Raw genomic sequence first — 25,117 nt, 5'->3', positions numbered from 1 at the left:
TCCTGCTGTGCAGCCCAGTTCCTAACAGGCCATGGACCTGTAGCAGTCCGTGACCCCCAGGGGTTGGGGACCATAGCTATATGTATAATATACATAAGGTAACATGTAAAAACAAACCATGTGGTCATTTAAATATGTCTGCAGGATGAATTCATCCCATAGGCTGAAGTAATGTTGGGCCATCAAAACTTATGAAATATAATGTGAGGTGATATATATCTCCCTACCTTCAGAATCTGTCCTTTGAAAACATTTACTATTGTACCTGAAAGCCGTATTATCAAAAAGGTTCCAAAAATAAATGTCTTTTGCATGTTGTTATAATAAATATATGTACCTTTTATTTATATATTTTTATTTATATAAGAGTTTCTATAATATTAGTTTTTGTCCTTTGGTCAAAATTTAGTAATTATTTTTATAAAACTATGACTTTCCATGCCTATTTTCCACCTATGTTTTATCTACTAAGAACAGCAAAACCTGCAAAGTCACCCTGAAATATCAGTGCTACATTCTTAATTATATGCAATTCCGTTCTGTGGCACTTTTCCAAGCATCTACTTTAGGAAAATCATCAGATTTGGGTCCAAATGCATTCTAATAATCTATTAGGCTCAACTGGAGAATATCTCTAACAAGAGCAGAGAAAGCAACCATATCCAATTATTTCTTTAAAGAAAAGGGAAAGCCTTATAGATACATTTTTGCTCTTCCTGAATTCCAAGTATTTTCCAGCAAAAGCAAAAGATTATTTCCTTTTGCTATATTCCTTCATTTATTTTATTTTTAATTTTTATTTTTTGACAATTAAAAGGTTTAATTAAGCTTCCTGTTACTTGTTCATTTTTGAAAACAAAAGCACTCATTAAATATCCTGTCAGACCAAGTTTGAAGTAATTAGTTATGGAATTGCATCAGCTATAAAAGGACACTAAAAATCTGAAAAGTAATTCATGAAGATCAATGTGGACAGGCTCTCAAATGAAAGCTTCTGGAACACACAGAGTTTGCTTCTCTACCTCAGAACAGGATCTGTATGGTTAATTCCACAGTACTTCTCTGAGGGCCCCTCCATGTCACTTGGTTAAGCTGGTGACTCCAAAATGGAGGACTGTCAACACAGGGCAGAGGGGGAGAGGGAACAGAATCAAGTACAGAGGAGTTGGGGCTCTGAATCTGCAAATAATTCTACATATTCAAGAACAAATGTTTACTGAGCAACTACTATGTGCCAGGCAATGGGCTGGGCATGTTTTATGTAGATGAAATAATGTATCTGGCAGATATATGTATAGAAAACATTCAAATGTATGTAAATGTCAACATGATGAATAAAATTCACAGTCATTTAAAGGACTAAATTTACAACAGCTTTTTGTCACAGTTTGTTTCTTCTAATTGCTATTAAAAATAGTATCCTTAAGCAGCACATGTACTCACCATCAAATTGGTATTAACTGATCAACACTTAAGTGTACATATAGTAATAACATTCACCGAGTGTCGGGCAGATGGGAGGGGGGAGGAGGGGATGGGTATATACACATGTAATGGGTGTGGTACGCACTGTCTGGGGGGATGGACATGCTTGAAGCTCTGATTCGGGTGGGGCAAGGGCAATATACGTAACCTAAACATTTGTACCCCAGTAATATGCTGAAATAAAACTTTAGGTTAGTCTATTTTTTTGCATATTGCCTGGATTTTGGCTTCACATATTTTCATCTAATAATTCCATAATAAATGAGTCGCTTTATTGTGTGTAAATTCTCTCATTTCTTATCTAACATTCGTATTTTAAGTACCCAGTAGCATGAAAGGAGGTGAAAGTGAGTCTTCTCAAATGCATCCTTCTCTCGAGAACAAGCATGGCATCCATCAAAGCCTCTTTACCTATTTGTGTCTTTATCAGCAAGTGGAATTTTGCTCACTGCCTTAGATATATGTGCAAAACATACTCCCTCCTTGTTTCTTTTTATTTTGTTTCTAAACTAAATTTTAGAATGTTAATGTCTAAAAGGATTTGTAACAATTTTTTTAGTTTGTTCTTAACAATGGTATAGTCAATTTAGTAGGGAATATACAAAAAAAGTTTATATCTTATTTCAAATTTTCAATCTTCACACAGGAGTTAACCGAAAAATAAAAGGAAATGATCACTTCTGTCAGTATACAGTGTCACAATAATGTTTGTGCCCCAGCGGTCCTGACTGGTGTTCCTCATCCATCCTGAATCAGCATGGTGACTTAGTCCCCCTGCGGTCACCAAGGGAGCTAGAGGAAGGGAGATTTCACCTTGCTACATGCTCCCCCAAGCACAAAGGGTGGGAAAAAGCCCTCCCTTTACTGTACACAAATCTAATTTTGAGTATAATACTGTTTTATCTTAAATGTCCCTGTCATTTTAGATCCCATTATTCTATAATTTCTAACTGAGAAGGGATATTATAATTTCCAAAAGTAACAAACCACTTACCATCTTTCAAAAGTTTCTGTAAGATTTTCACAAATATACTATCTTTAGATATTTCAATTGGATCATCTTTACCATCTGAACTGGACCAGCTAGAAAACAAAATCATTACGAGGGGAAAATGAAATCATCGACAAAGCTGAAATAAATGACTTCTGTTTGCTATTGTGGTTGTTTTGGTGGCTGTAGGGGATGGAGAATCTGAGTTTTGTGAAACTATTTCAAATCATTTAAATAAAGGAGCTTTAAATGTTTGATATACTTAATAGTCTCTACACTAGATACAGGATGCTACGCTCAGATAGCACCCAATATAACCAAAATGTATTTGATTTCAAAAACCAAGTAGTGAAGTATCTTAGCCAGGCATGATGGCTCACGCCTGTAATCCTAGCACTCTGGGAGGCCAAGGTGGATGATCACTTGAGCTCAGGAGGTTTGAGGCCAGTATGAGTAAGAGCGAGACCCTGTCTCTACTAAAAATAGAAAAATCAGCCAGGAGTGGTGGCATACGCCTGTAGTCCCAGCTACTCGGGAAGCTGAGGCAGGAGGATCACTTGAGCCCAGGAGTTTGAGGTTGCTGTGAGCTAGGCTGACACCACTGCACCCTACCTGGGGTGACAGAGCAAGATTCTGTCTCAAAAAAAATAAAAAAATTTATTAGTAAGTAACAAATCTAGTATGGACCCCAAAGTATAATCTTTCCAAGCACAGGCAATAGTTACAATGTATTACAACATATTCTGTTTTTCAAAAAAGTAAAGTAGCAACCAGTATCTGGTATAAAGTAAGAAGAGGAGCTTTCCTTATGTGGTCGGGACTATCTACTACTAACATAGAAACACACAAAACCACTGCTGTGTAATCAATGCATATATCCCACATGCTACCTTAAGAATTTTTAAACGAGAAGCCAAAACAAAGTATTCCAGTCAAAACGACACCATCCTTTTGTATGATTGGGATGGACCAAGAAATCACGTCAGCACAAAGCTTAATGCTTCAGAGGGTGACTCTAAGACCAAATTTAGCAGCAATTTTAACTATTTGGGAGTGATTAGAGGAGGGAAAGAAATGCTTTAGTAAAAATACCTCTTCTGTAATTTCTCACCATAGGAAAATGAAAAACTGTGAGTAGGAGAAGACTTTAACCATTCAAGCCATGCTCCCTTTAAAATTCTTTTCCTGGAAAGAATCCATTCCTACAACTGATTATTCTTAGTCTTTCTTTGCCATTGAATCATCACATAAAACACCATTTCCATAGATGGAAATCCTCCTCTGTAAAAAGGAGATGGTTTTGAGAAAGAACTACCTAATAACTTAGAAAACGCACTGACCCTCAACTTGCATTAGCTTTTTATTTATTTTTTTTTTAAAGAACAAGTAGCTTCAAGTCTTGTTTGGCACAACTGGCCCACCTTCTGCAAAAATAAGGAACAGTCTGAATTTTAAAATCAAAAGTAGTGATTGGCCAGGAGTGGTAGCTCACGCCTGTAATCCTAGCACCCTGGGAGGCCAAGGCAGGAGGATCGCTTGAGGTCAGGAGTTCCAAAATAGCCTGAGCAAGAATGAGACCCTGTCTCTACCAAAAATAGAAAAAATTAGCTGGCTGTGGTGGCGTGCGCCTGTAGTCCCAGCTACTGGGGTGCTGAGGCAGGAGGATCATTTGAGCCCAGGAGTTTGAGGTGGTAGTGAGCTATGATGACACCACTGCAATACTCTACCCAGGATGATAGAGTGAGACTCTGTCTAAAAAACAAGTAGTGATGTATTATACGTAGGACTTAGTGGTCTAAGTCTTTAGGCTATTCTTAATCATTAAGTTAAAAATTTAAGACTACAGGCCAGGCTCGGTGGCTCACGTCTGTAATCCTAGCACTCTGGGAGGCCGAGGCGGGCGGATTGTTTGAGCTCAGGAGTTCTAGACCAGCCTGAGCAAGAGTGAGACTCTGTCTCTACCAAAAATAGAAAGAAATTAACTGGACAGCTAAAAATATATAGAAAAAAAAAAAAATGAGCCGGGCATGGCGGCACATGCCTGTAGTCCCAGCTACTTGGGAGGCTGAGGCAGTAGGATTGCTTGAGCCCAGGAGTCTGAGGTTGCTGTGAGCTAGGCTAACGCCACGGCACTCACTCTAGCCCGGGCAACAAAGTGAGATTCTGTCTCAAAAAAAAAAAAAAAAAAAAAATTTAAGACTACAAATTTAAGCATTAACATTTTCATGTGTTATATGTTATAATTAGGAGGTTATAAAACCACTTCACATATAATACCATTATCTTCTTGTGATACTGAGAAATATACATTTGGTCTTCCTCTCAGTTTCCTGGCATACAATTCCTGAAATCCTCAGAATCTCCAAAGTGATGTCTTTTTGTATTCTAATGATTGACCAAAGGCTGCCAGCTTCTAGGTAGCTACAAAATGGGGCTTGTTCACCAGAAAGACCAAGGCAGGATTAGAGGGTTAAGACATTTGGCCCTACCACCTAACCTCTGGGGAGGGTAGAAGGACTGAGGTTAAGTTGATCACCAATGGCCAATGGTTTAATCAATCATGTCCACATAATGAAGCCTCCATACTCAAAAGGACAGGGTTCGAGGAATTTCCTGATAGCTGAACATAGGTTCCTGGAGGGTGGCTCACTCAGAGTACACATGGAAGCCCTGGACCCCTTCTCCCATACCTTGCCCTAGGTATATCTTCATCTGTATCCTACATAATACCCTTTATAATAAACTGGTAAACATGTTTCCCTGAGTTCTGTGAGCTACTCTAGCAAATCAATCAAACACAAGGAGGGGGTTGTGAGAACCCCAGTTTGTAGCTGGTCAGTCAGAAGCACAGGTAAAACCACCTGGGATACAGATTAGCATCAGAAGTAGGGGGCAGTCTTGTAGGACTGAACCCTTGACCTATGGGATCTGATGCTATCTCCAGGTAGATAGCGTCAGAATTGAAATGTATTAGAGGACACTCAGCTGGTGTCTGCTGCAGAATTCACCGCTTGCTTGGGACTGGGGGAAACTCACCCACACATTTGGTCACAGAAGTCTTCTGTGTTGATTGTTGTGGGTTGAGAGCAAACGAAAAACTGTTTTTTTCACACACTTGCTAAAGAAGAGTCCCTTTCCAAAACCGTATCTTAGATCCATGCTATAAGAACTTACTTATCTCTCTGAAGAGCTTTGCAAAGGATTTCCAGTTTTAGATCATTTATATTTACATCTTCTTCCTTCATAGCAAAACAAAAAATTCTGATTAAATCCTGACTTTAAAAGAAATATGTGCTTAAATTTTTGTAACATCAACTCCTAATCCTGCATAAATATTGTTGCTTTACTTTAATTTGTGATTTTTTAAAAATTCCCTTTGCTGAAAGATATTAACACTACTTAGAAGAGTAAGCCAATTAATATCTGTGTGACTTAGTTTCAGATTACCCTGTGATAATCTGATTTTATCAGGAACCTTGAGAGGGTTAAGATTTTTAAACAAGGTAATTATAAAAGTTAACATGTTATGTTTTGGGCTGGGCCCGGTAGCTCATGCCTGTAATCCTAGCACTCTGAGAGGCCAAGGCAGGCGGATGGTTTGAGCTCAGGAGTTCCAGACCAGCCTGAACAAGAGTGAGACCCCGTCTCTACTAAAAAAAATAGAAAGAAATTAGCTGGACAATAAAAATATACAGAAAAAATTAGCCGGGCATGGTGGCGCATGCCTGTAGTCCCAGCTACTCTTTTAAAGTGAACACTATGAAGAATACATCAGTAAAGCAATGTATCAGATTCAAAAACTAATGACAATAAATGAAAGAGAAAAAATATCTCAGGACTTTTGAAAAACATTTTTTTATTTGGGCACAGAAAAAGACATCTGGGCATGTGTGAGAATGATGAGAAAACAGAGTCTCTCGAACAGCTTTTCTAAAGGGCTATATTCACTCTAAGACTTAGGATGGCTCAATCAGAGTCCTTTTTCATTAATACATTTTCATGATTGACTAAAAGAGGTATTTTCCCTCTTTTTTTATTAATATATGTATTCAGTTGCCTGAGATCATCTCAAGTGACTTTCTTACCTCATCAATATATTCCAGCAAGTCCAAAGCTTTCTTGAAATCATATTCATTAGCTCTTCTGTTTTCTTCACAGATATATAGCTATGACAAGTTAAAATAAGGAGATTATTTTAAGTAATCATGTAACTAATACTAGAGAAATTTAGGAAGAAGTCATTATATCTTTTAAGTAAGTTGTAGGTATTTTTATAATAAAGAACAGTCTCGCATTTGGAAACTATATTCCACCTACCTCACAATAAACTGTCTTTTTAAAAATGCATATCTTAAACCAGTTAATTTGCATAACTTGGTACACATACTTCTTAAATGTCAATAAATTTATATTAAGGATCAAGAAGATAGTATCTACATTTCAGTATTCTTTTGAACATAATCTTTGAAATAAATTGCTGCCCTTTCACTTTTAAAACTGCTTATAATGCTTTTGAAATGCTGCCTTTATAAATAGTTTTAAAAATTGAGATCTGTGATAAAGCATGTAGTTCGTCTATAGTTTACTTAAAAGATAAGAAAATACATGGCAACATATTACCAATGGTTATCCCTGGTTAGTGAGATAATAACTGACTGCATATTCATTTCTGTATTCTTCAAATTTCCTGTAACTTTATGATCAGAAAAATGCTTCTCTTTTTAAAAATTTCAATTCGAATTTTTCCTACTTTCCTTTCCAGCAACTATTTACAATATAACAAATTTCATTTTTAAAGATTATGTATAATCCTTTAACAGCAACAATATTCAAACCATTTCAGAAAAAAGCTATTGGCTTGTTTTCATTGGCTTACAAAGCTTTAAAAAATAATACTTTATTTCATTGTTCTTGAGCATCCTTTTTTCTCCATAATCTCTGAAATTGAAATGTATTATCAAAATTGACGGTGCATCAAAGTAAAATTGGCACTACTTTTTTCCCTCCTAGTGATACACAGATTTCTAAATTAAATATATGTTCTATCAGAAGCTGTTGTGAGCTCAGTTACTACAGGAAACGTATTACTAATAATGGATAAAATATTAAGGTTTTTTAATTGCTCGCTTTCTTTTTCATATAATTAGGGCAAATTCAAGGTGATCCTACACCATCATCTGGCTTTGAGTACAGCAGAATTAAGGCTGCCAGGTGTACGTTAACACCAATGCCACCCTATCTGGGCTGCAGCCCACACTCAGGCCTGCCCTCAGGGATGTGCCCGGTTGCAGAGGAAAGTGGTGAGGCTGCCACTTCCAGGCCACGCAAATCCAGTTCTTTAAACTACTTTTCTTCAATAAATATATTTTCAGAAGAGCCTGGAAAGTAATGTGTTGGGGAAATAAAATTACCTCATGGTACATATCTATCCTATACTAGAAAAATGAAATACAAGTAATTTCCCCTGGTCATCTAGGTATGTACCTTCGGGACCAGGCAGAGGTGTATGGAAAGCTTCCAACAACTCTTTCTGGGGGAAAGTTTTCAGGAAGGTAGGAAATAAAGATGGCTCCTCTTAGGACCTATATTACAAGGCCAGTGATGATATTTTGAGTTTAAGAAACGATGTAAGGATTTGGAAAGCACATACGCCAATGAGTTGTGGTGCAGTCAACACGGGCATGGCACTGAGATTTAGCTGTTTCTCTGCTAGCAGCTGTTCAGGCAGAGTCTCCTGGTGCAATAGGAAGCGCTCCTGCTCAGCCATTTCTAGTATTCAGGATGAGGGAGAGAGAGAAAGAGAATGATGGAACTTTCACTTTTGCTGTCATCAAATAAATCTGAATTAAAAAGAAAAAAATCAACAGTTCTAAAGGTAATCCCATTGCTATTTAATGATCTTAGAATGTTACTAATTTTACTTATTCTTGATTGCTGATTATGTTAACAACATATTCACCATTCAATCCAAGTAATGTGAATTATCACAGCAACCAGAAATAGGAGGGGAGAGAACTGTTAAAGAAATACATTCTACTGCTTGAAGAAGTTGTAGAGCGGATGGCTATTTTATTAGCTATAAGTTCTCCAAATGTGGGATCTCTCAGTCCTATTTTATGGTAACTCAGAAGTTCTTCTCACTAGAGTTTATAGTATATGGTTGATCCATGAACAATTGGGGGCAGAAGGGTTAGGGATGTGAAAATCTGAGTATAACTTTTGATTACCCAAAAACTTAACTACTGCTGTTGGTGTAGCTGCAGTGATGGCTACATAAATTTCCTTCTCTCTCTCTAACAATGGTCCTTATGCTGGATTCATTTATCTCAAACTGGCAGGCAACCATAGCTGTGGACCTCAATCTACAGGACATATCAAGCAACTCAACTTTTTCTTGTAATGTCATGACTTTTCTCTGCTTCTTGGGAGCACTTCCGGCATCACTAGTGGCACTTCGTATGGGTCCCAAGATGTTATTCAAAGTTTACAGTATTGAACTAAACATGATGAAACATGTGAGAACTCTAAGAGATCACTTTTTACTGTAATACGCAATTTACTGTTGAGACAAACTTCTCACTTGGAAATAATTAGTATCACATGAGCTCACCACAATAGCAACAGGAGTTGGCTACAAAATTATTACAGTAGTACAGTATGTACTGCAGTTAATTTTATGCAGTTTCAATTTAATATTTTATATTTGTTTACATTTCTCTCCACTAGGAATGGCACCATGTACCGTCTTTGTGTAAGTTTTGATAAATTTTAACTTTTTATAATAGGTTTGTGTATATTTTATGGTAGTAAATGATAAAACAGACTATCTACATATATTTTATGCATTCATGACATACTTTTTTCTTAATTTTTTGTATATTTCTAGGCTATGTGGTTTGTCTGTTTTTTCGAATTGCTGAAAATCTTCGAAAATTTTTCTAATGTATTTACTGAAAACAATCCACATGTAAGTGGAACCATATAGTTCAGTCCTGTGTTGATCAAGGGTCAACTGTGGTTTTATTTGCAAAGGGAAATGATTTAAGAGCTATTGTGAGTATATCACAAGAAAAATAAAACCTGGAAAAATGTGCACCAAATCTACTAACAAGGGTTATCTCCATTGGATGAGGTGACAGGGACTTCTGCTTGCCATCAACTCTCCAGGCTGCAGCCTATGACCTGGCTCTGCCCAGGAGAATGTGCTAGGTTGTAGGAAAAAGGGTGAAAATTGCTATGTATCCGCATAAACACAGCAGTCACAGGAAAATTGAGTGACCAAAGCACAGATATTTTTATTCGAATCCTGGCAGCATTCCACATGATCCCAATTTTGGAAAAATTAAATGGAACATTTATATGTATTTCCATACCTAGAAAAACAGACTGAGAGGATATTTATAAAACAGTAACAGTAGTTATCTCTGGGGAGGTGGAATAACAACTTACTTTTTTACTGTGGTTTTTTTTCTATATACGTTTTGCATAAGGAATTATTTTTTTTTAAGTTTTTTTATTTCAGCATATTACAGGGGTACAAATGTTTAGGTTACGTATATTGCCTTTGCCTTGCCCGAGTCAGAGCTTCTAGCGTGTCCATCCCCCAGATGGTGCGCACTGCACCCATTGGATGTGTATATACCCATCCCCTCTGTCCCCCTCCCATCTGCCTGGTACCTGATGAATGTTACTACTTATGTGCACTTAAGTGTTGATCAGTTAATACCAATTTGATGGTGAATACATGTGGTGCTTGTTTTTCCATTCTTGTGGTACTTAGTAGAATGGGTTCCAGTTCTATCCAGGATAATACAAGAGGTACTAGATTGCCATCATTTTTTGTGGCTGAATAGTACTTCATGGTACACATATACCACATTTTATTCATCCACTCATGTATTGATGGGCACTTGGGTTGTTTCCACATCTTTGCAATTGTGAATTGTGTTACTATAAACATTCTAGTGCAGATGTCTTTTTTATAATGTCTTTTGTTCTTTTGGGTAGATGCCCAGTAATGGGATTGCTGGATCAAATGGTAGTTCTACTTGTAGCTCTTTGAGGCATCTCCATATTACTTTCCACAGAGGTTGTACTAGTTTGCAGTCCCAAATAAGGAATCATTAATATAGCCAGGAAAGTTATTTTTAAAAAGCCTACTCCCTATCATTAGATACATTGTGATAACAGTCTATAGGAAATTACCAAAACCTTAAAATATTCCCATTGTGTTAAGAAAACAAAAGCTAAGAAGTAATCAATTGAAAAACAATGACCAGAGTTCCAATATCTGGGAGGAGAAAACAAGAAATAAGAAAGTCCTGTGTTAAAATATTTTGATTAACATGATCTGTCTCTGGCATCCAAGCTAAAATATGGCTTCCCTCTCAGACTATCAGCCAGTCCGATAGAATGAACATAGACACACTTTTTCCAGAACAATAGGTACTACTAGTGCAAAAAAGATTGAAGAAGATTCTCCTGAGTAGTAAAAAATAATTTCAATAATGAAAGTATTGAGCACTTAACATGCAAAAGCCATTTTTCTCTAATAACACCTGTCCTCAATCCTTACAACTACCTATATCATAGATGAAGAAATTGAGGTTCAGGAAGGTAAATCAACTACCCAAAGTCACAAAGTTATTAAGTTCTGGAGGAAATATTTGAATTCCAGATTCTTTCCATTATATCCACTCCCTCAAAGGAAAAAAAAAGTGACAGCAATATGTAATTTGAACCCAGATCCCAGAGGCTGGACTCTCTGTGGCTAAGCCATGCAACCAAATATCCATATTTGCATATACCTCACCCCTGATCATACAGTTGAGATTTCCCCCTCCAATTTTTATTTTGAAAAATTCCAAACCTACAGAAAATTTTAAAGAATACAATGTGCACTGTACAGCCTCCATTTAGAGTCACTTGCTGTTAACATTCTGGCCCCTTTGCTTTCTCTCTTCTTTTCTCTCTCTGGGTATTCTTTTTCCTAATCATATGAAAGCTGAAGACATCATGATATTTCATTTCTTAATACTCAGCATGTATCTCCTAAGAACAAGGACAGTTAACCACAATATCATTATCAGGCCTATGGAATTTAACATCAATATAGTACTGTGTTAAGTATTTCAAATTTTCCTAATTGTCCCCAAAATATTCATCATAGTTGTTTTGGTTATTTTGGGGGTGATCCAGGATTCAATCAAGAAACTTGCACTGCATTTTATTACATGTCCTGGCTCTTAGGTTCCTTTATCTAAAACAACCTCCTGCCTTTTTGTACCTTTCATGTTATTAAAATTTTGAGGAGTCCAGTCTGACTGTACTGTAAAATGTCCCAGCATCAGGATATATCTGATTGTTCCCTTGTGATTAGATTTAGCTTTAACATTTTTGGCAATGACACAGGTGATGGTATTTACTGCCACGTTACATCCCTTCAAGACATACAGTGTGGGTTTGTATTTTTGTCGGTGATAGTGTATTAGATCTGTGTGCTGACACTCTGAAAACATGGGAATATCCTGTTCCCCTAACCCCTAAATTCAGTGGTTTCAGCATCCTTTAATGCCTTCTGTCATTCTTTTTACATTTATTACTTTGCATTTTTTTGTAAAGAAGCATTTCACTGACCCCTTTTGGGTATCACTGTGGATTCATGGATTTTTCTTTTATAAACTATAAAGTATAATCCTTTACTATCATTCTTTTTGATGTTTGGATTATCCCCAAACTTGGCTAGTGGGAGCTATTCAAGGCACTTCTGTTCTTTTGACATCTCTATATTAACCTTGTTTTCTGGCCCAGTAAGGCTCTCCAAAATGATTTTCTTCAATATGTCCTCATTTCCTTTTATTGGAAAAATGGTATTAATAGTTAGAAACCAAAATATCGAACTAGGTATACTCATGCTACCAGGGTGTCATTGCTTTTAGGCTCTTTCAGTGGAAAAAGCTTACATATATATATATGTAAATACATATATTTTAATTGACACATAATAATTATACACATTTATGGAGTACAATGTGATGTTTCAATGTGTATACATTGTGTAATGATCATAGCAGGGTAATTAGCATATTCATTGCCTCAAACAAGAAAATATATATTTTTTAAAAAATCAGATTGTATCTGATATCTCCAATTCAAATGCAATAATACAGAGTCCTTTCTCGCCTTCTTTCTATATTTGTATCTCCCGCTTCCTTGGTTCTCAAAAATAATAACAGTTGTCCCTTGGTATTCACAGATGACTGATTCCAGGACCCCCAAAGATACCAAAATACTCAAGTCCCTTATATAAAATGATGTAGTATTTGCAAATAACACACACATCCTCGCATATACTTTAAATCATCTCTACATTACTTGTAATACCTAATATAATATAAATAGTTATATTGTATTGATTTTTAAATTTGCATTATTCTTATTGTTGTATTATTATTTTTTATTGTATTGTTTTTCCCCCCAAATAATTCAATCTGTGGTTGGTTGAACCTGCAGATGTGGAACCTATGGTTATGGAGGCTGACTGTACTATATTTAATCATTTTCTCAAACTACAACATATACAAAATAGTTTCAGAATTTTTGCACCAATGCCATTACCTACAAAAAACCCACTGTGTAAAGGTCAAGGTCTCTTTGTGTTCTTTTGCCCTCAGAATATGTATCTCTAAAGGTGTATAACCAGAGGTCTGAGTTCAAAATCATTTGAATATATTCTTTAGGAATTCTTGTTTAAAATACAAATAATTTTTCTCTCAAAAAAAAAAAAAAGAATCCCAAATATATAATTGAGAAACTATAAATGAACATTAATTTGTTTGTTCAGTTGTTGAGAATAAATAAATAAATACATGGACACTGATAAAAAGTATTGCTCTTAAAGTAGAGAAAGGTCCTGTTTTTAACAGATCCTGTTAACTGATAAGAATACATCATAAGAATTAATTGATAGCATGATCAATTCGTATATCTTCTTTATCAAATTCTTTCTTTTACCTTCAATTTTTTCTTGCAGTACATCCTCTGAAAAGTCTGAAGCTAATGCAGCCAATTTACTCAAGCCAAGAAGAGTTTTTTTCTTCGCAAAGTAACGAGTTTCCATGTTTGCCAAACCCAGAAGTGTTGCATGAGCCTATAAACAAAATATGAAAACCATAAGATCCCGGGTACCAATTCAAGCTGAAATAAAGGTTAAGTATTAATACATCCCAAATTGTTTTTTCCCCCTAAGCCATACAAAAGACAAGTTGATAGTTAGCAAATCTAAAAACTGATCACTGCCATACACTGAGACTAATTACACACCAAAATATCAACCACCCACACTAATTACTGGGAAAAGAGACATGTACAAAACATCTGTTCTAAAACAATTACAGATTCAACTGAACATGTTATCAAGAACAAACTTTAAAATTAATTTGTGTGCTGCTTTTACTCATAATATATTTGTATTACAAGAACATACTCATTACCAAAAGAGGCCAATGACCATTATATACATGTTAGCAAAATTTTCGTGATTGTAATATAATAAATAGTCAAATCACAATGGACTATACATTTTTTGATATTAGAAATAATGGCAATACCATCATAAATCAAGAAGAATGCTTTAAGTAAATCATGTGAGAGAACAGGAAATATACATTTTAAATCTATTAGTGTTTTATAAAAAAATTTTAAATTTTTTCATTGTAAATTAACAAATAATTATACATATTTATGGGTACAAAGTGATGTTATAATATACGCAATGTGCAATAATTAAATCAAGCTAATTAATATACCCATCACCTCAAATACTTATTTTTTGTGATCAGAGTATTTGAAATTTACTCTTAGCTATTCTGAAATATACACTATTATTAACTTTAGTCACAATGTTGTGCAATATATCTCAAAAAATGTCCTCCCGTCTAACTGAAACTTTGTACCCTTTGACCAGCATCTCTCCATTCCCCTCACCTTCCAGCCTCTGATAACCACCATTCTACTCTCTGCTTCTATGAGTTCAATTGCTTTAGATTCAACATGTAAGTGAGATGATGTGGGATTTGTCTTTCTGTGTGCTTTTCTTATTTTCACTTAGTATAATGTCTTCCAGCTTCATCCACATTGTTGCAAAGGACAGAATTTCCTTCTTTTAAAGAACTGAGTATTATTCCATTGTGTATTATATATACCACGTTTTCTTTATCCATTCATACTGATGGACACATAGGTTGATTCCACAACCTGTTTATTGTGAATAATGCTGCAATGAACATGGGAGTGCAGATTATCTCTTTGACATATTGATTTCAAATTCTTTGGATATATACCCAGAAGTGGGATTGCTGGATCATGTGATAACGCTATTTTTAATTTTTTGAGGAACCTACACACGGTTTGTCATATGGCTGTACTAATTTACATTCCCATCAACAGTGTACCAGGGTTCTCTTTTCTCCATAGGCTCTCCAACATTTGTTATCTTTCATCTTTCTGATAACAGCCATTCTAACAGGTGTAAGGTGATATTTCATTATGGTTTTAATTTGTATTTCTCTAATGATCAGTGATGTTGAGCATTTTTTTCATATACTTGTTGGTCATTTGCATGTCTGTCTCTTTGGGTCTTTTGCCTATTTTTTAATCAGGTTATTTGTTTTCTTGCTATTGAGCTGAGTTCCTTAAATATTTTGTATAGTAACCCCCCTTATCAGGTCTATGGCTATCAGTAGTACTTTAATGACTAAAAATTAAACTAACTAAAATTACCTAAATAAATTGCATTCATCTCCTCCATATAACTGAATCCGTCTTACCTTTTCTAATTCTTGGCTATTAATTTCATGTAACCAACTGAGATGTTCATGAGCTTGCAAAAAATTCGCCAACTGTCCATGCTGAGAAATGGGCTGAGAGAGCAATTTGCCTCGCTTTCCCTTCTCCAGATACCAACGGAAGAGAAAGTCTGAAAAATTCTACAAATGATAGAGCCAAGAATCCATCAATATTTAATGACATAGTTTTAAAAATGCAATTCCTGATAATATAATAGGCCTCTAAAATAGAAATCCTATCTTAAACAATAATTTCCTGTATTGTAGGATCACTAATTTGACAAACAAGTAAATTCAGATTCAGAAAGGGTACCCTGCTCAGGATCACCAAGGTAGTTAATGGCAGAACCTAGATGTGTGCTGGCCAATGTGGTAGCCAATGGCCACACATAGCTGTTTAAACTTAATTTAAAAATTAAATTAAAATTAAAAAGTCAGGCCGGGCGCGGTGGCTCACGCCTGTACTCCTGGCACTCTGGGAGACCAAGACGGGCAGATTGTTTGGGCTCAGGAGTTTGAAGCCAGCCTGAGCAAGAGCGAGACCCCTGTCTCTACTAAAAATACAAGGGAATTAATTGGACAACTAAAAATATATAGAAAAATAGCCAGGCATGGTGGCACATGCCTGTAGTCCCAGCTACTCGGGAGGCTGAGGCAGAAGGATTGCTTGAGCCCAGGAGTTTGAGGTTGCTGTGAGCTAGGCTGATGCTACGGCACTCACTCTAGTCCGGGCAAAAAGAGTGAGACTCTGTCTCAAAAAAAAAAAAAATTAAAAAGTCAGTTCCTCAGGCACATTAGTCACATTTCAAGTGCTCAATAGTCACATGTGGCCAATAGCTCCCATTTTGGACACTGTATATAAACATCATCTCCATTATCACAGAAAGTTCCACTGGACAACACCATGACTAGAACATTCCAGAATGAGAAGCTAAGGGCTAGAATTCTGTGCCAGCTGGCCACCTGGGCTGGCACAATAAATCAGAATCTAGAAAGGTCCAAACACCCAGCCAGCTTTCTCCTATGGTGTTTGCTGAATGCTGGGGTGGTATGGAGGCTGAGGTGGAAAGGAAGACTAAAATGTCCTATAGTTTCAGTGGTTAAGAGGTTCTTCCACTAAAACGGGGATCCTGCTATGCAAACAAGTCTCCCCAAAAGACTTTTGAAACCAGAAATGAAATGAATGTAATAAAAGCTGAGATCAAGTCCTGGCCCACTCCTATTCCTGACAAACAGAGTGATCTGCCTCTCACCTAAATTGCCTAAAAGAGAAAAGAGGAAAACCCTCCCAGGGAAAAAAATAACATCAATTTCCATCTTTATGGTTCTTTTGTGTATCATGTCTAAAATACAATAATTATCAGACATAAGAAGAAAAATATGGCTCAAGCAACGTAAAAAGCAGGTAACAGAAACAGGCCCAAGAATGATCAGATTTTAGACTTAGCACAAAGGATTCTGAAATAACTGTTAAACACGTTAAAGAAAAAAACCAAAAATGGGTGGAAAATGTCAACAGAGAACTGGAATCCATAAAAAGAATTTAAAAAATCACAATCAGTATAATACTGCAACAATACTTTAGCACTATTATGAAATGCTAGAAAAGCCATGTCCAACAATGGGCATTGATCAAATAAGTCACACCCAGTCAATGAAATACCATGACATTAAAAATGCTGCTGTAGAATATTTAATGATACGGACAAATGTTTGCTATGTATTAAGTGAAAAAAGCAGTTGACAAAACATGTCCACTTATAATACATAGAGTAGAAAGAGTGGAAGAATATAAACCAAATGTTTAAAAGGGTTCTCTCTGGGTGGTAGAATTATGAGTGATTTTTATCTTTTTTATTTATAGTAGTTTTCTGAATTTTATAAGATACTACTTTTGTAGTAAGAAAAAATTAAGCTTTTACATAGCAATCAACTGACTGAATAAACTGGCTTTAACAAACAACTTAAATTCACCTAGACAGTGTCATAATGGGAACTTTTTTAAAAATAGGAAGCATGAGGCTGGGCGCGGTGGCTCACGCCTGTAATCCTAGCTCTCTGGGAGGCCGAGGCGGGCGGATTGTTTGAGCTCAGGAGTTCGAAACCAGCCTGAGCAAGAGCGAGACCCCATCTCTACCAAACATAGAAAGAAATTAATCAGACAACTAAAAATATATAGAAAAAGTTAGCCGGGCATGGTGGCACATGCCTGTAGTCCCAGCTACTCGGGAGGCTGAGGCAGGAGGATCGCTTGAGCCCAGGAGTTTGAGGTTGCTGTGAGCTAGGCTAACGCCACGGCACTCTAGCCTGGGCAACACAGTGAGACTCTGTCTCAAAAAAAAAAAAATATAGGAAGCATGATGTCAAATGCAAAGAAAACAGGAATATTAGGTATATATAAATCTAAGCTCTCTGAAAGTAGTATCCTATACTCCCAAGTATCTTCTGTTCAAATTTTTAAAACTTTACCAATATTCACCTACCTAAGTACTTTTATTATAACTAAAAAATAAAAGGACAGAAATGAAAGTTTTAACATATTTTCCAAAGGTCCAAGAATCTTTCAGTAGCATTTAAAGAACTGTTTGCCAAAATTTACAAAGAAACATAACATACAAATTAGTACCTTCTCATCAAAGATAACTACAAAAAGATCGCATTATATTCCAAAAGCCCCAATTACAGATTTGAAACAGCAAAGCCTTACTACAGGACCCAATGGCTGCACACCCAACACCCGTCACCTCATCAGCAAACTGGGTCATGTAGCGCTGGAGTCTGCTCTGGTTGTCAGTCTGCTCACACATTTGTACCAAGATATCAAAGTCACAGTATTTCTCTGCTAGAGAAGCAGCCCACTGATACTGGCCTAGCGTGACTGTGGAAATGAGAACAAATGGGGAAAAAATCTTGTTAGCAAAACTTAAAATCTGTAATAAAAAATATTACTGGAAATTTTACCTTCATTCCTACTAAGAATCATTAAGGGAATGGAAACCTTCCTGGTTACTGGCAATTAGTTTCATAATCTACATTAACTCGTTAAAGATACAAATTCAGTTCCTTGTGTCATCACTGCCTCCCCAAACACTATTTCTTTCCTTCAAGTACTAGCAAAGCAAGCTCCTCCTAACCCTAGCGTGGACTGTAGCGTGTCCTTGGCTGAACAGCCATGCTATCTTATCAGTACCCTTGGCCAATGCCCATCAGGCTCTACTTTGCAGTCTAGCTATTCATGGAAAGCTCTGAGATGCTAAGCTCTCTGAAGGCACTATCCACATGTTGTTAATTCATTTTTTAATCATCTTCAGTACTGTCTATAATACTTGTACCTTGTTAAGTATTGAAAAAAAGGTTGAATAAAAACATAGAAAGCCGTACATATTCGTTTTGCTTTAAGTTCTTGGTTACAGTTGGATTAATACTACTACACTGAATACACTGCATTACCTATCTGACTCCTTCACCCGTTCTGCAAATTTTAAGACCCATAGCCTTCAGCAAATATCATGCACTTACGAAGAGGAGATAAGAGTTCTGATCTCTTCTGTAGGTACTCCTCATCCAGACTAATAAATCTTTCCTGATCATTGGATCTGTCCAAAGACTTGAGCTGAGAAACATAACCATCCAGGAAGCAATCGATTAGTGTTACCAGCTGCTCTGCCACGATGTTTCGGAGGTTGCTGTCTGCCTGTGGATAAACTACCTTCAGGACAATCTCGTGCTGGCGTGCTATCACTGTTCGGATGCCAGCAGGACCACTTGTTGCTGTGAAATCACACAAAATAACAAGGTTAAGTAAGGGCTCTATGATGGCTAGGGGAAAAGCCAATTGTCTAAAAATTATGTCATTTCACCGCTGCTGGGAAAATAAATCAAACAGGTTCAGGTAATACCTGTCTATGCTCTGCTCAAACCTCATCTTCTCTAAGGAGATTTCCTCAGCAAAGCCAGGTAAACATGATTCTTCTAAATTCCTTCAGTGCTATTCTACTTACTTTCTTGTATTAGGTAAGGCAACACAAAATATAGTCCACACCTTTAGGGCCAGGACCTGCTTCTATTTGTGCTAAAACCTAGTAAATGCATAAGTGCCAGTTAGAAAAATAAATTATAGGGAGTACTATAAGTAAGTCCAAGGGAATAAAGTGATTCTGACAAGAACTGTTCATTTTGGAGATGGCACTTAAGTTATTTTTCATTTCACTTACAAACCTACACCGAAAGAATAACACAGCTTCCAAAAATGATGGGTCATTAGAAATATATTTTGAACAACTGTTAATAAATGAGTATATTACCTGTCCACGGAACATACTCAGGTTCTTTTTCTAGTGGTTCTTCTCTTCTATACAAGGAGTTTCTATTTTGTCGATAATGACTAGCAGCCTGCAGCATATCCTGGAAAAAAATGAAATGTGTCACATGCACGAAGCGATGGATCACAGTGTTTCTGAAGACAGTTTGAAGCATCTAAGTCTATGAATAGGAAAAAATACTCAGCACAAGTCTGTAGGATTACTTTTGGTTCTTTCTGCTTTGAAATTTGTTTTACTCTACAATTTAACTTCAATTTTAGAAAATTATAGTAACCAAAGGAAAACCATTACTATAAAGTCCATTAGCTAAAGTTAAATGGAATGTTTTAGTCATTACTATTAAGTAGCAAAGTTTTTAGTAATTAAGAAAAAGAAATGAGAACTATTTTGACAGTTACATTAACACTAATACATTTGCAATGATATAAACATCCCTCTCGAAATAATAAATTTATTCTACCAAACAGAAACTCAAGATTATACAAACTTATTAATATGCACCAGGAAAACATTCAAAATATTCATTAACTGATTAATAATATGACTGATATTTTTCTAACTTTTGGAATTAACAAATGTCTAAGGCCTGATAAATTATTGGCAATACAGAGTAGGAATATGGAAACCACTTTCACATGCATCCACGCTCTGGGCTTTGATTTGCTGAAATCTTCACCACATTTCTGTACCTTCAGAATATTGTTCACATTGATCACCACCTCAGCCCATTCTACGGAATCCAGCAACGTATCCTTCAAGACTTGCTCCTCATGCTCCAGTAAACACTCACAGATGGTGTCTACTTGGGACACCTGAGAGGGTATACAGAAGTCAACTACTTACAACAAGAATTATGGCAGTAGGTAGCAACTAAAACAACGCAATGGGTTTTACTCACTAAATCATATCCTCAGATAATTAGACAGAAGACAATTTATTGATAGTTGATAGTAAAAATAAATTTAGAAACCAAGAAAAGTTAGAATCTCCTACCCTTTAAAAATTACAATGCCTAAATAACTAAGTCTTACAAATATGCAAATTCTGGATCGTTACCAAATAGATTTTTTATTTAAACAAGCAACTGAAATATTTGTTATAGCTATTAGTGCTCAGTGCAACCTTTAAATAGCATAGGTTACAAATGATGTCACTTTACAATGTAAGACCCCAAATAATGAACTAATGGATTAAAATAACGACCCAAACAAATAAACTTGCTGATTTCTTTCTATAAGCAATTCCTCTTCGTTAGACATAAATATTTGTAGAATAGCAGTAAACAATGTAAGAAAATAATGAACTACATATATAACTTGTATCTCTTCCATTTTTTTGGTCGTTAATTAACACATGGAGATAACAGTGCAAAAATGTTCTTAGGGACTGAAATTCCTGTTCCTAGTTTCAGTCTGCAGTTTAAGCTTTCCCCCTTTATTAGAGTTTGCACAGCACAGGAAGGAAACTCAGTGATAAGAAAGAGAAATGAGATTTGTTGCCCTCAAGGAGCTCACTAGCTGAAGGAATAAGACACAGAGGCATATAAAACACGGCCCAAACAAAATCACTCTGTCTTGCAAACCTTGCCTGTATTTCTGACGTTAGCCAAAGACATCCTAACAGCCCAAGCAAGAAACCTTCAGCATATTTAATTTGTAAGATTAAGTGTAAGAATTCTGTATACTGCTAACACGAAAACATAATGAAAGCATGTATGATATAAAAGGCAGAAAATAATTTAAAGCAAATAAAATGCCTAAAGACTTGATAAATGCTATTACGTATTGATTCAGTGGTTTCAAATATAGGTCATACGCTGTGCCAACAGTCTGTTCCTTAAGCAGCTAGCTCTACTTTTCCAGGGCTCTAGGAGGTACCAGGCCTTCCAAAACTGGAGCCTGAGGCAAGGTGGAGAGCAGACTCACGAGCAGATTTTATATTATTTTACTTTGATTCAGGGCTGCCCAAGCAAAAATCTCCCTATACGGCCAATCAAGAGATAGATTTGAATTAACCAGTTCTCTTAAAATGCTAATACGCTTTAGAAATGTAATTTGCTACCCACAAGCAAAAAGACAGGCAAAGAGAAAGAAAAATTACTGATATTTCCATTGTATTCATGCACACCCTCTTTCCAGCCCCCCCTTTTCATTACCGTTCTGCCATGTGGGAGGACCTTTAGAACTACCCTCAAAGGAAACTGAGGACCAGTAAATATCATGAGAAACAGATCCATGGTAATGTGAACAGTTCTAAGCGTTATCATTTTTCTTATAGAACATTCTTTTGAAGAGCCAATTACATTTTTAGTTTTGCTGTAACATCTTCCTGAAGTACTAATCCTATATTATATATCCAGATGGGTACAAAATACAAAATATTAATACATAATATAGGATAATTTCCAGACCCTTCCCTATTATTGAGTTAACTAGAAAGTGTATGCTTTGCCCTTTGATTCAAATGTAGAAAAAGGAATCAGGTTCCTGCTCAGTTCTTTCAAGGAATCTGTCATTAGTAATTTTTTAAAACTCTAGTTTTATCATATAAAATTATGTATGAATAAAGACCAAAAAGGACACAAAAATTTTAACAATTTGTTAGATCATAAAACTTAAGGTAATATGTTTTTCTTTCTTTCATTCAGATTTCTGGCATATTTCCTGGATTAAAAATAAAAGCAAGCACTTTTCCTTACATTTCTTAGGAACTAACCCAAACGTAAAAAAAACCAAGGAATTCAAACTAAATACATCTATGGAATCAACAGAAAACCTGAACTTAGGTTATAGTACATCAAACATTTAGGGGAGAAAAAAAAAAGACCTATTGGCACAGTGTGTTATCAGCTGTCCCCAACCCTTTTGACACCAGGGATCTGTTTCGTGGAAGACAGTTTTTCCACAGACTGGGGGCGCTGCCCCAGCTCCACCTCAGATTGTCAGGCATTGGATTCTCACGGGGAGCGAGCAACCTGGATCCCTTGCAAGTGCAGTTTGCAGTGGGGTTTGCGTGCCTATGAGGGTCTGGTGCCCCCACTCATCTGATGGGAGGCAGGGCTCGGGTGGTGATGGAGCGACGTGGAGTGGCTGTGGGTGCAGGTGGGGCTTCACTCGCTTGCCTGCTGCTCGCCTCCTGCTGTGCAGTCTGGTTCCCAGGGGCTTGGGACTGCAGTGTTAGATGCTAGAACATACCTAGGCTATAGGAGGAAGGAAGCAAAATTTAAGGCTCCAAATAGAGCTATAAGTTCCTCAAACGTAGAAGAAATTCCGAATTCCACAGAGCAAGGAAAGAGCTGGCACTGCTTCCAAAATCAGATAATGCCACGAAGGGAGAAGAGACTATCTTGGTTAAGGACGATAAACTCCAGAAGCATATCCCAAACAGCTGAAAAGTGAACTGAAAACCAGGGTCTGCAGTCTCAGTGAAGACAACAGGCCTGAGTCTTAATGTCATGTCACTTCTTTAAAGGGAGACCATAAAGTCTGCCCTGCCACCTCAGCAGGCTGCGAGGTGTCACACAAGTGTCCGAACTGTGTTACTGTTCCTACAATGCCTGGCTGCCACTGGCTGGCCAGTACCTTAACCTTTTCTCCCTTTGAAGTTGAGAGCTGACTTTTCTTTTTCTCTGAAAATACATATGATTTGAAAAGCAAGGTGTATCAGCAGGATCCTAGGAGGAAGCTAAGGAGAGTTCAGTGAATGGACTGTTTGCAAAAGGGTGGGCAAGATTAAGCGGTCCAAGAAGGGATGGTATAGCACCCCAGGACAAGCAGGCCTGACGAGGTGAGGGGAGGGGCAGTTCCTGGAAACACAGAGCGCCGCCAGACAGGAGCCATGGTCTCTGACAGAGGGGCATGGCCCACGTGCAAGGAGGAAACTGCAGGAAAGTATTCCAACCTTTGGACTTCCGTCAGGGCCTCATATTCATCAAACCCAACAGGAAGCCAGAGGGAAGAGAGACCACCGAGGAAGGCGACTTTCCTGTGGCACAGACAAGAGCAGATTTGGAGACACAAAGGAAAACATCCAGCCCACAAAGTAAATAGGAAGCACTTTTGGTGAACTTTGCAGGCTCTGCTTTACAGGCTAAGCAATAAGTGAGTACTTTTGAGTGCTCCTTTATCCAGAAAATATGGAGTCCAATTTAAAATTTCAACGAGATCTCGCTCTCTTTCCTGCCTGGAGTGTGATCAGTAAATGAGTAAACAGCACAGATCTACAGAGCCACGTGCAAGAGGACTCATCTTACCTCTCTGAAAAAGACATCTGCAGGAGTCAAGTTGGACGGGATTTCACACTCCCTTTTGTTCAAAGCAATCAATATCGCTGTGTTCACAAGGTCAGAAAGCCGGGAGTGGTGGTTCTTCAGAACAATGGCAGCTGACAACTTTTCAGCATGCTCACAGAGCAATAGCCGGGTTGCCATCGGCATCCCTCTGACTGGAAAAGTGCCTAGACGTTCAAATAAGCCAACCTTGCAAAAAGCAAACACATATTCTTAGAAAGCATTTACGGCAACACGCAAAATACCACAGTCATATTTCCACCAGAAGCACACTGAGCACAGAGTCACGGCCCCAGCTCTCCCCTAGCAAATGCCTCCAGCTGTCTCTCATTTTGGCTGTTTCTAACACACCAACACACTTCAGCTAGGACCATGAACACCTGTAAGAAAGTGTAAGCTATTTCTGTTCTTAGATCAGTGTCACTCTAGATCTTCTGTCCACTACTGGTGTCTCTATCATGTTTCTCAAACTATTGTTTATGGTTATCAAATGGCCATACCTCTTTTTTCTGTCTGTATCAATTAACTCCCCTAGATCTCAACCTTTTGGAAAGTAAAAACTAAGCAGTCTCTATCTTCGAAAACTGATTTCCAGAATCCTAAAGCTCTGGAGGAGCTCCTGGGTGGAGTCTATCCCTTTGCATCTACTTCTGATTTGCCTGATACCCATTTCTGGGGTATTAAGCAGTTCTTGCAGTTTTTTTTTTTTTTTTTTTTGAGACAGAGTCTGGCTCTGTTGCCCTGGCTAGAGTGCCATGGCATCAGCCTAGCTCATAGCAACCTCAAACTCCTGGGCTCAAGCGATCCTCCTGCCTCAGCCTCCCGAGTAGCTGCGACTACAAGCATGCGCCACCATGCCCGGCTAATTTTTTCTATATATATATTTTTAGTTGTCCAGATAATTTCTTTCTATTTTTAGTAGAGATGGGGTCTCGCTCTTGCTCAAGCTGGTCTCGAACTCCTGACCTTGAGCGATCCACCCTCCTCGGCCTTCCAGAATGTTAGGATTACAGGCGTGAGCCACCGCGCCTGGTCAGCTTTCTCATTTTGATATAATGTTATAAGAATCTGAACCAGAAAGAAGCCAAGAGACAGACAGACATAATGAAAACATTTTTCACATTTTAAGCATAATTCCCTTCCATTAATAAGTGATTTCATATCATTCATTTTTTTCTACGCTTTT

The 25,117-nt window shown here is 37.2% G+C and overlaps 1 protein-coding gene across 1 annotated transcript in view; it reads right to left on the bottom strand.

The window, feature by feature from the left end:
- Window positions 1–25,117, bottom strand: part of NUP133 (nucleoporin 133kDa) — a 53,303-nt gene that overhangs the window by 2,364 nt on the left and 25,822 nt on the right. The window contains exons 15-25 of the mRNA XM_012660312.1: window positions 23,896–24,120; window positions 20,333–20,455; window positions 19,626–19,725; window positions 18,841–19,092; window positions 18,066–18,199; window positions 15,304–15,462; window positions 13,490–13,625; window positions 8,127–8,245; window positions 6,562–6,642; window positions 5,651–5,715; window positions 2,480–2,568 (exon numbers count right to left, since the gene is read on the bottom strand). Coding sequence (XP_012515766.1) covers window positions 2,480–2,568; window positions 5,651–5,715; window positions 6,562–6,642; window positions 8,127–8,245; window positions 13,490–13,625; window positions 15,304–15,462; window positions 18,066–18,199; window positions 18,841–19,092; window positions 19,626–19,725; window positions 20,333–20,455; window positions 23,896–24,120 — 1,483 coding nt within the window. The remainder of the gene's footprint in view (window positions 1–2,479; window positions 2,569–5,650; window positions 5,716–6,561; window positions 6,643–8,126; window positions 8,246–13,489; window positions 13,626–15,303; window positions 15,463–18,065; window positions 18,200–18,840; window positions 19,093–19,625; window positions 19,726–20,332; window positions 20,456–23,895; window positions 24,121–25,117) is intronic.

This window comes from Propithecus coquereli, unplaced genomic scaffold (genome assembly GCF_000956105.1).
Source record: "Propithecus coquereli isolate 6110/MARCELLA unplaced genomic scaffold, Pcoq_1.0 Scaffold66, whole genome shotgun sequence".
NCBI lineage: Eukaryota > Metazoa > Chordata > Mammalia > Primates > Indriidae > Propithecus > Propithecus coquereli.
This window is presented reverse-complemented; position numbering and strand designations above follow the sequence as displayed.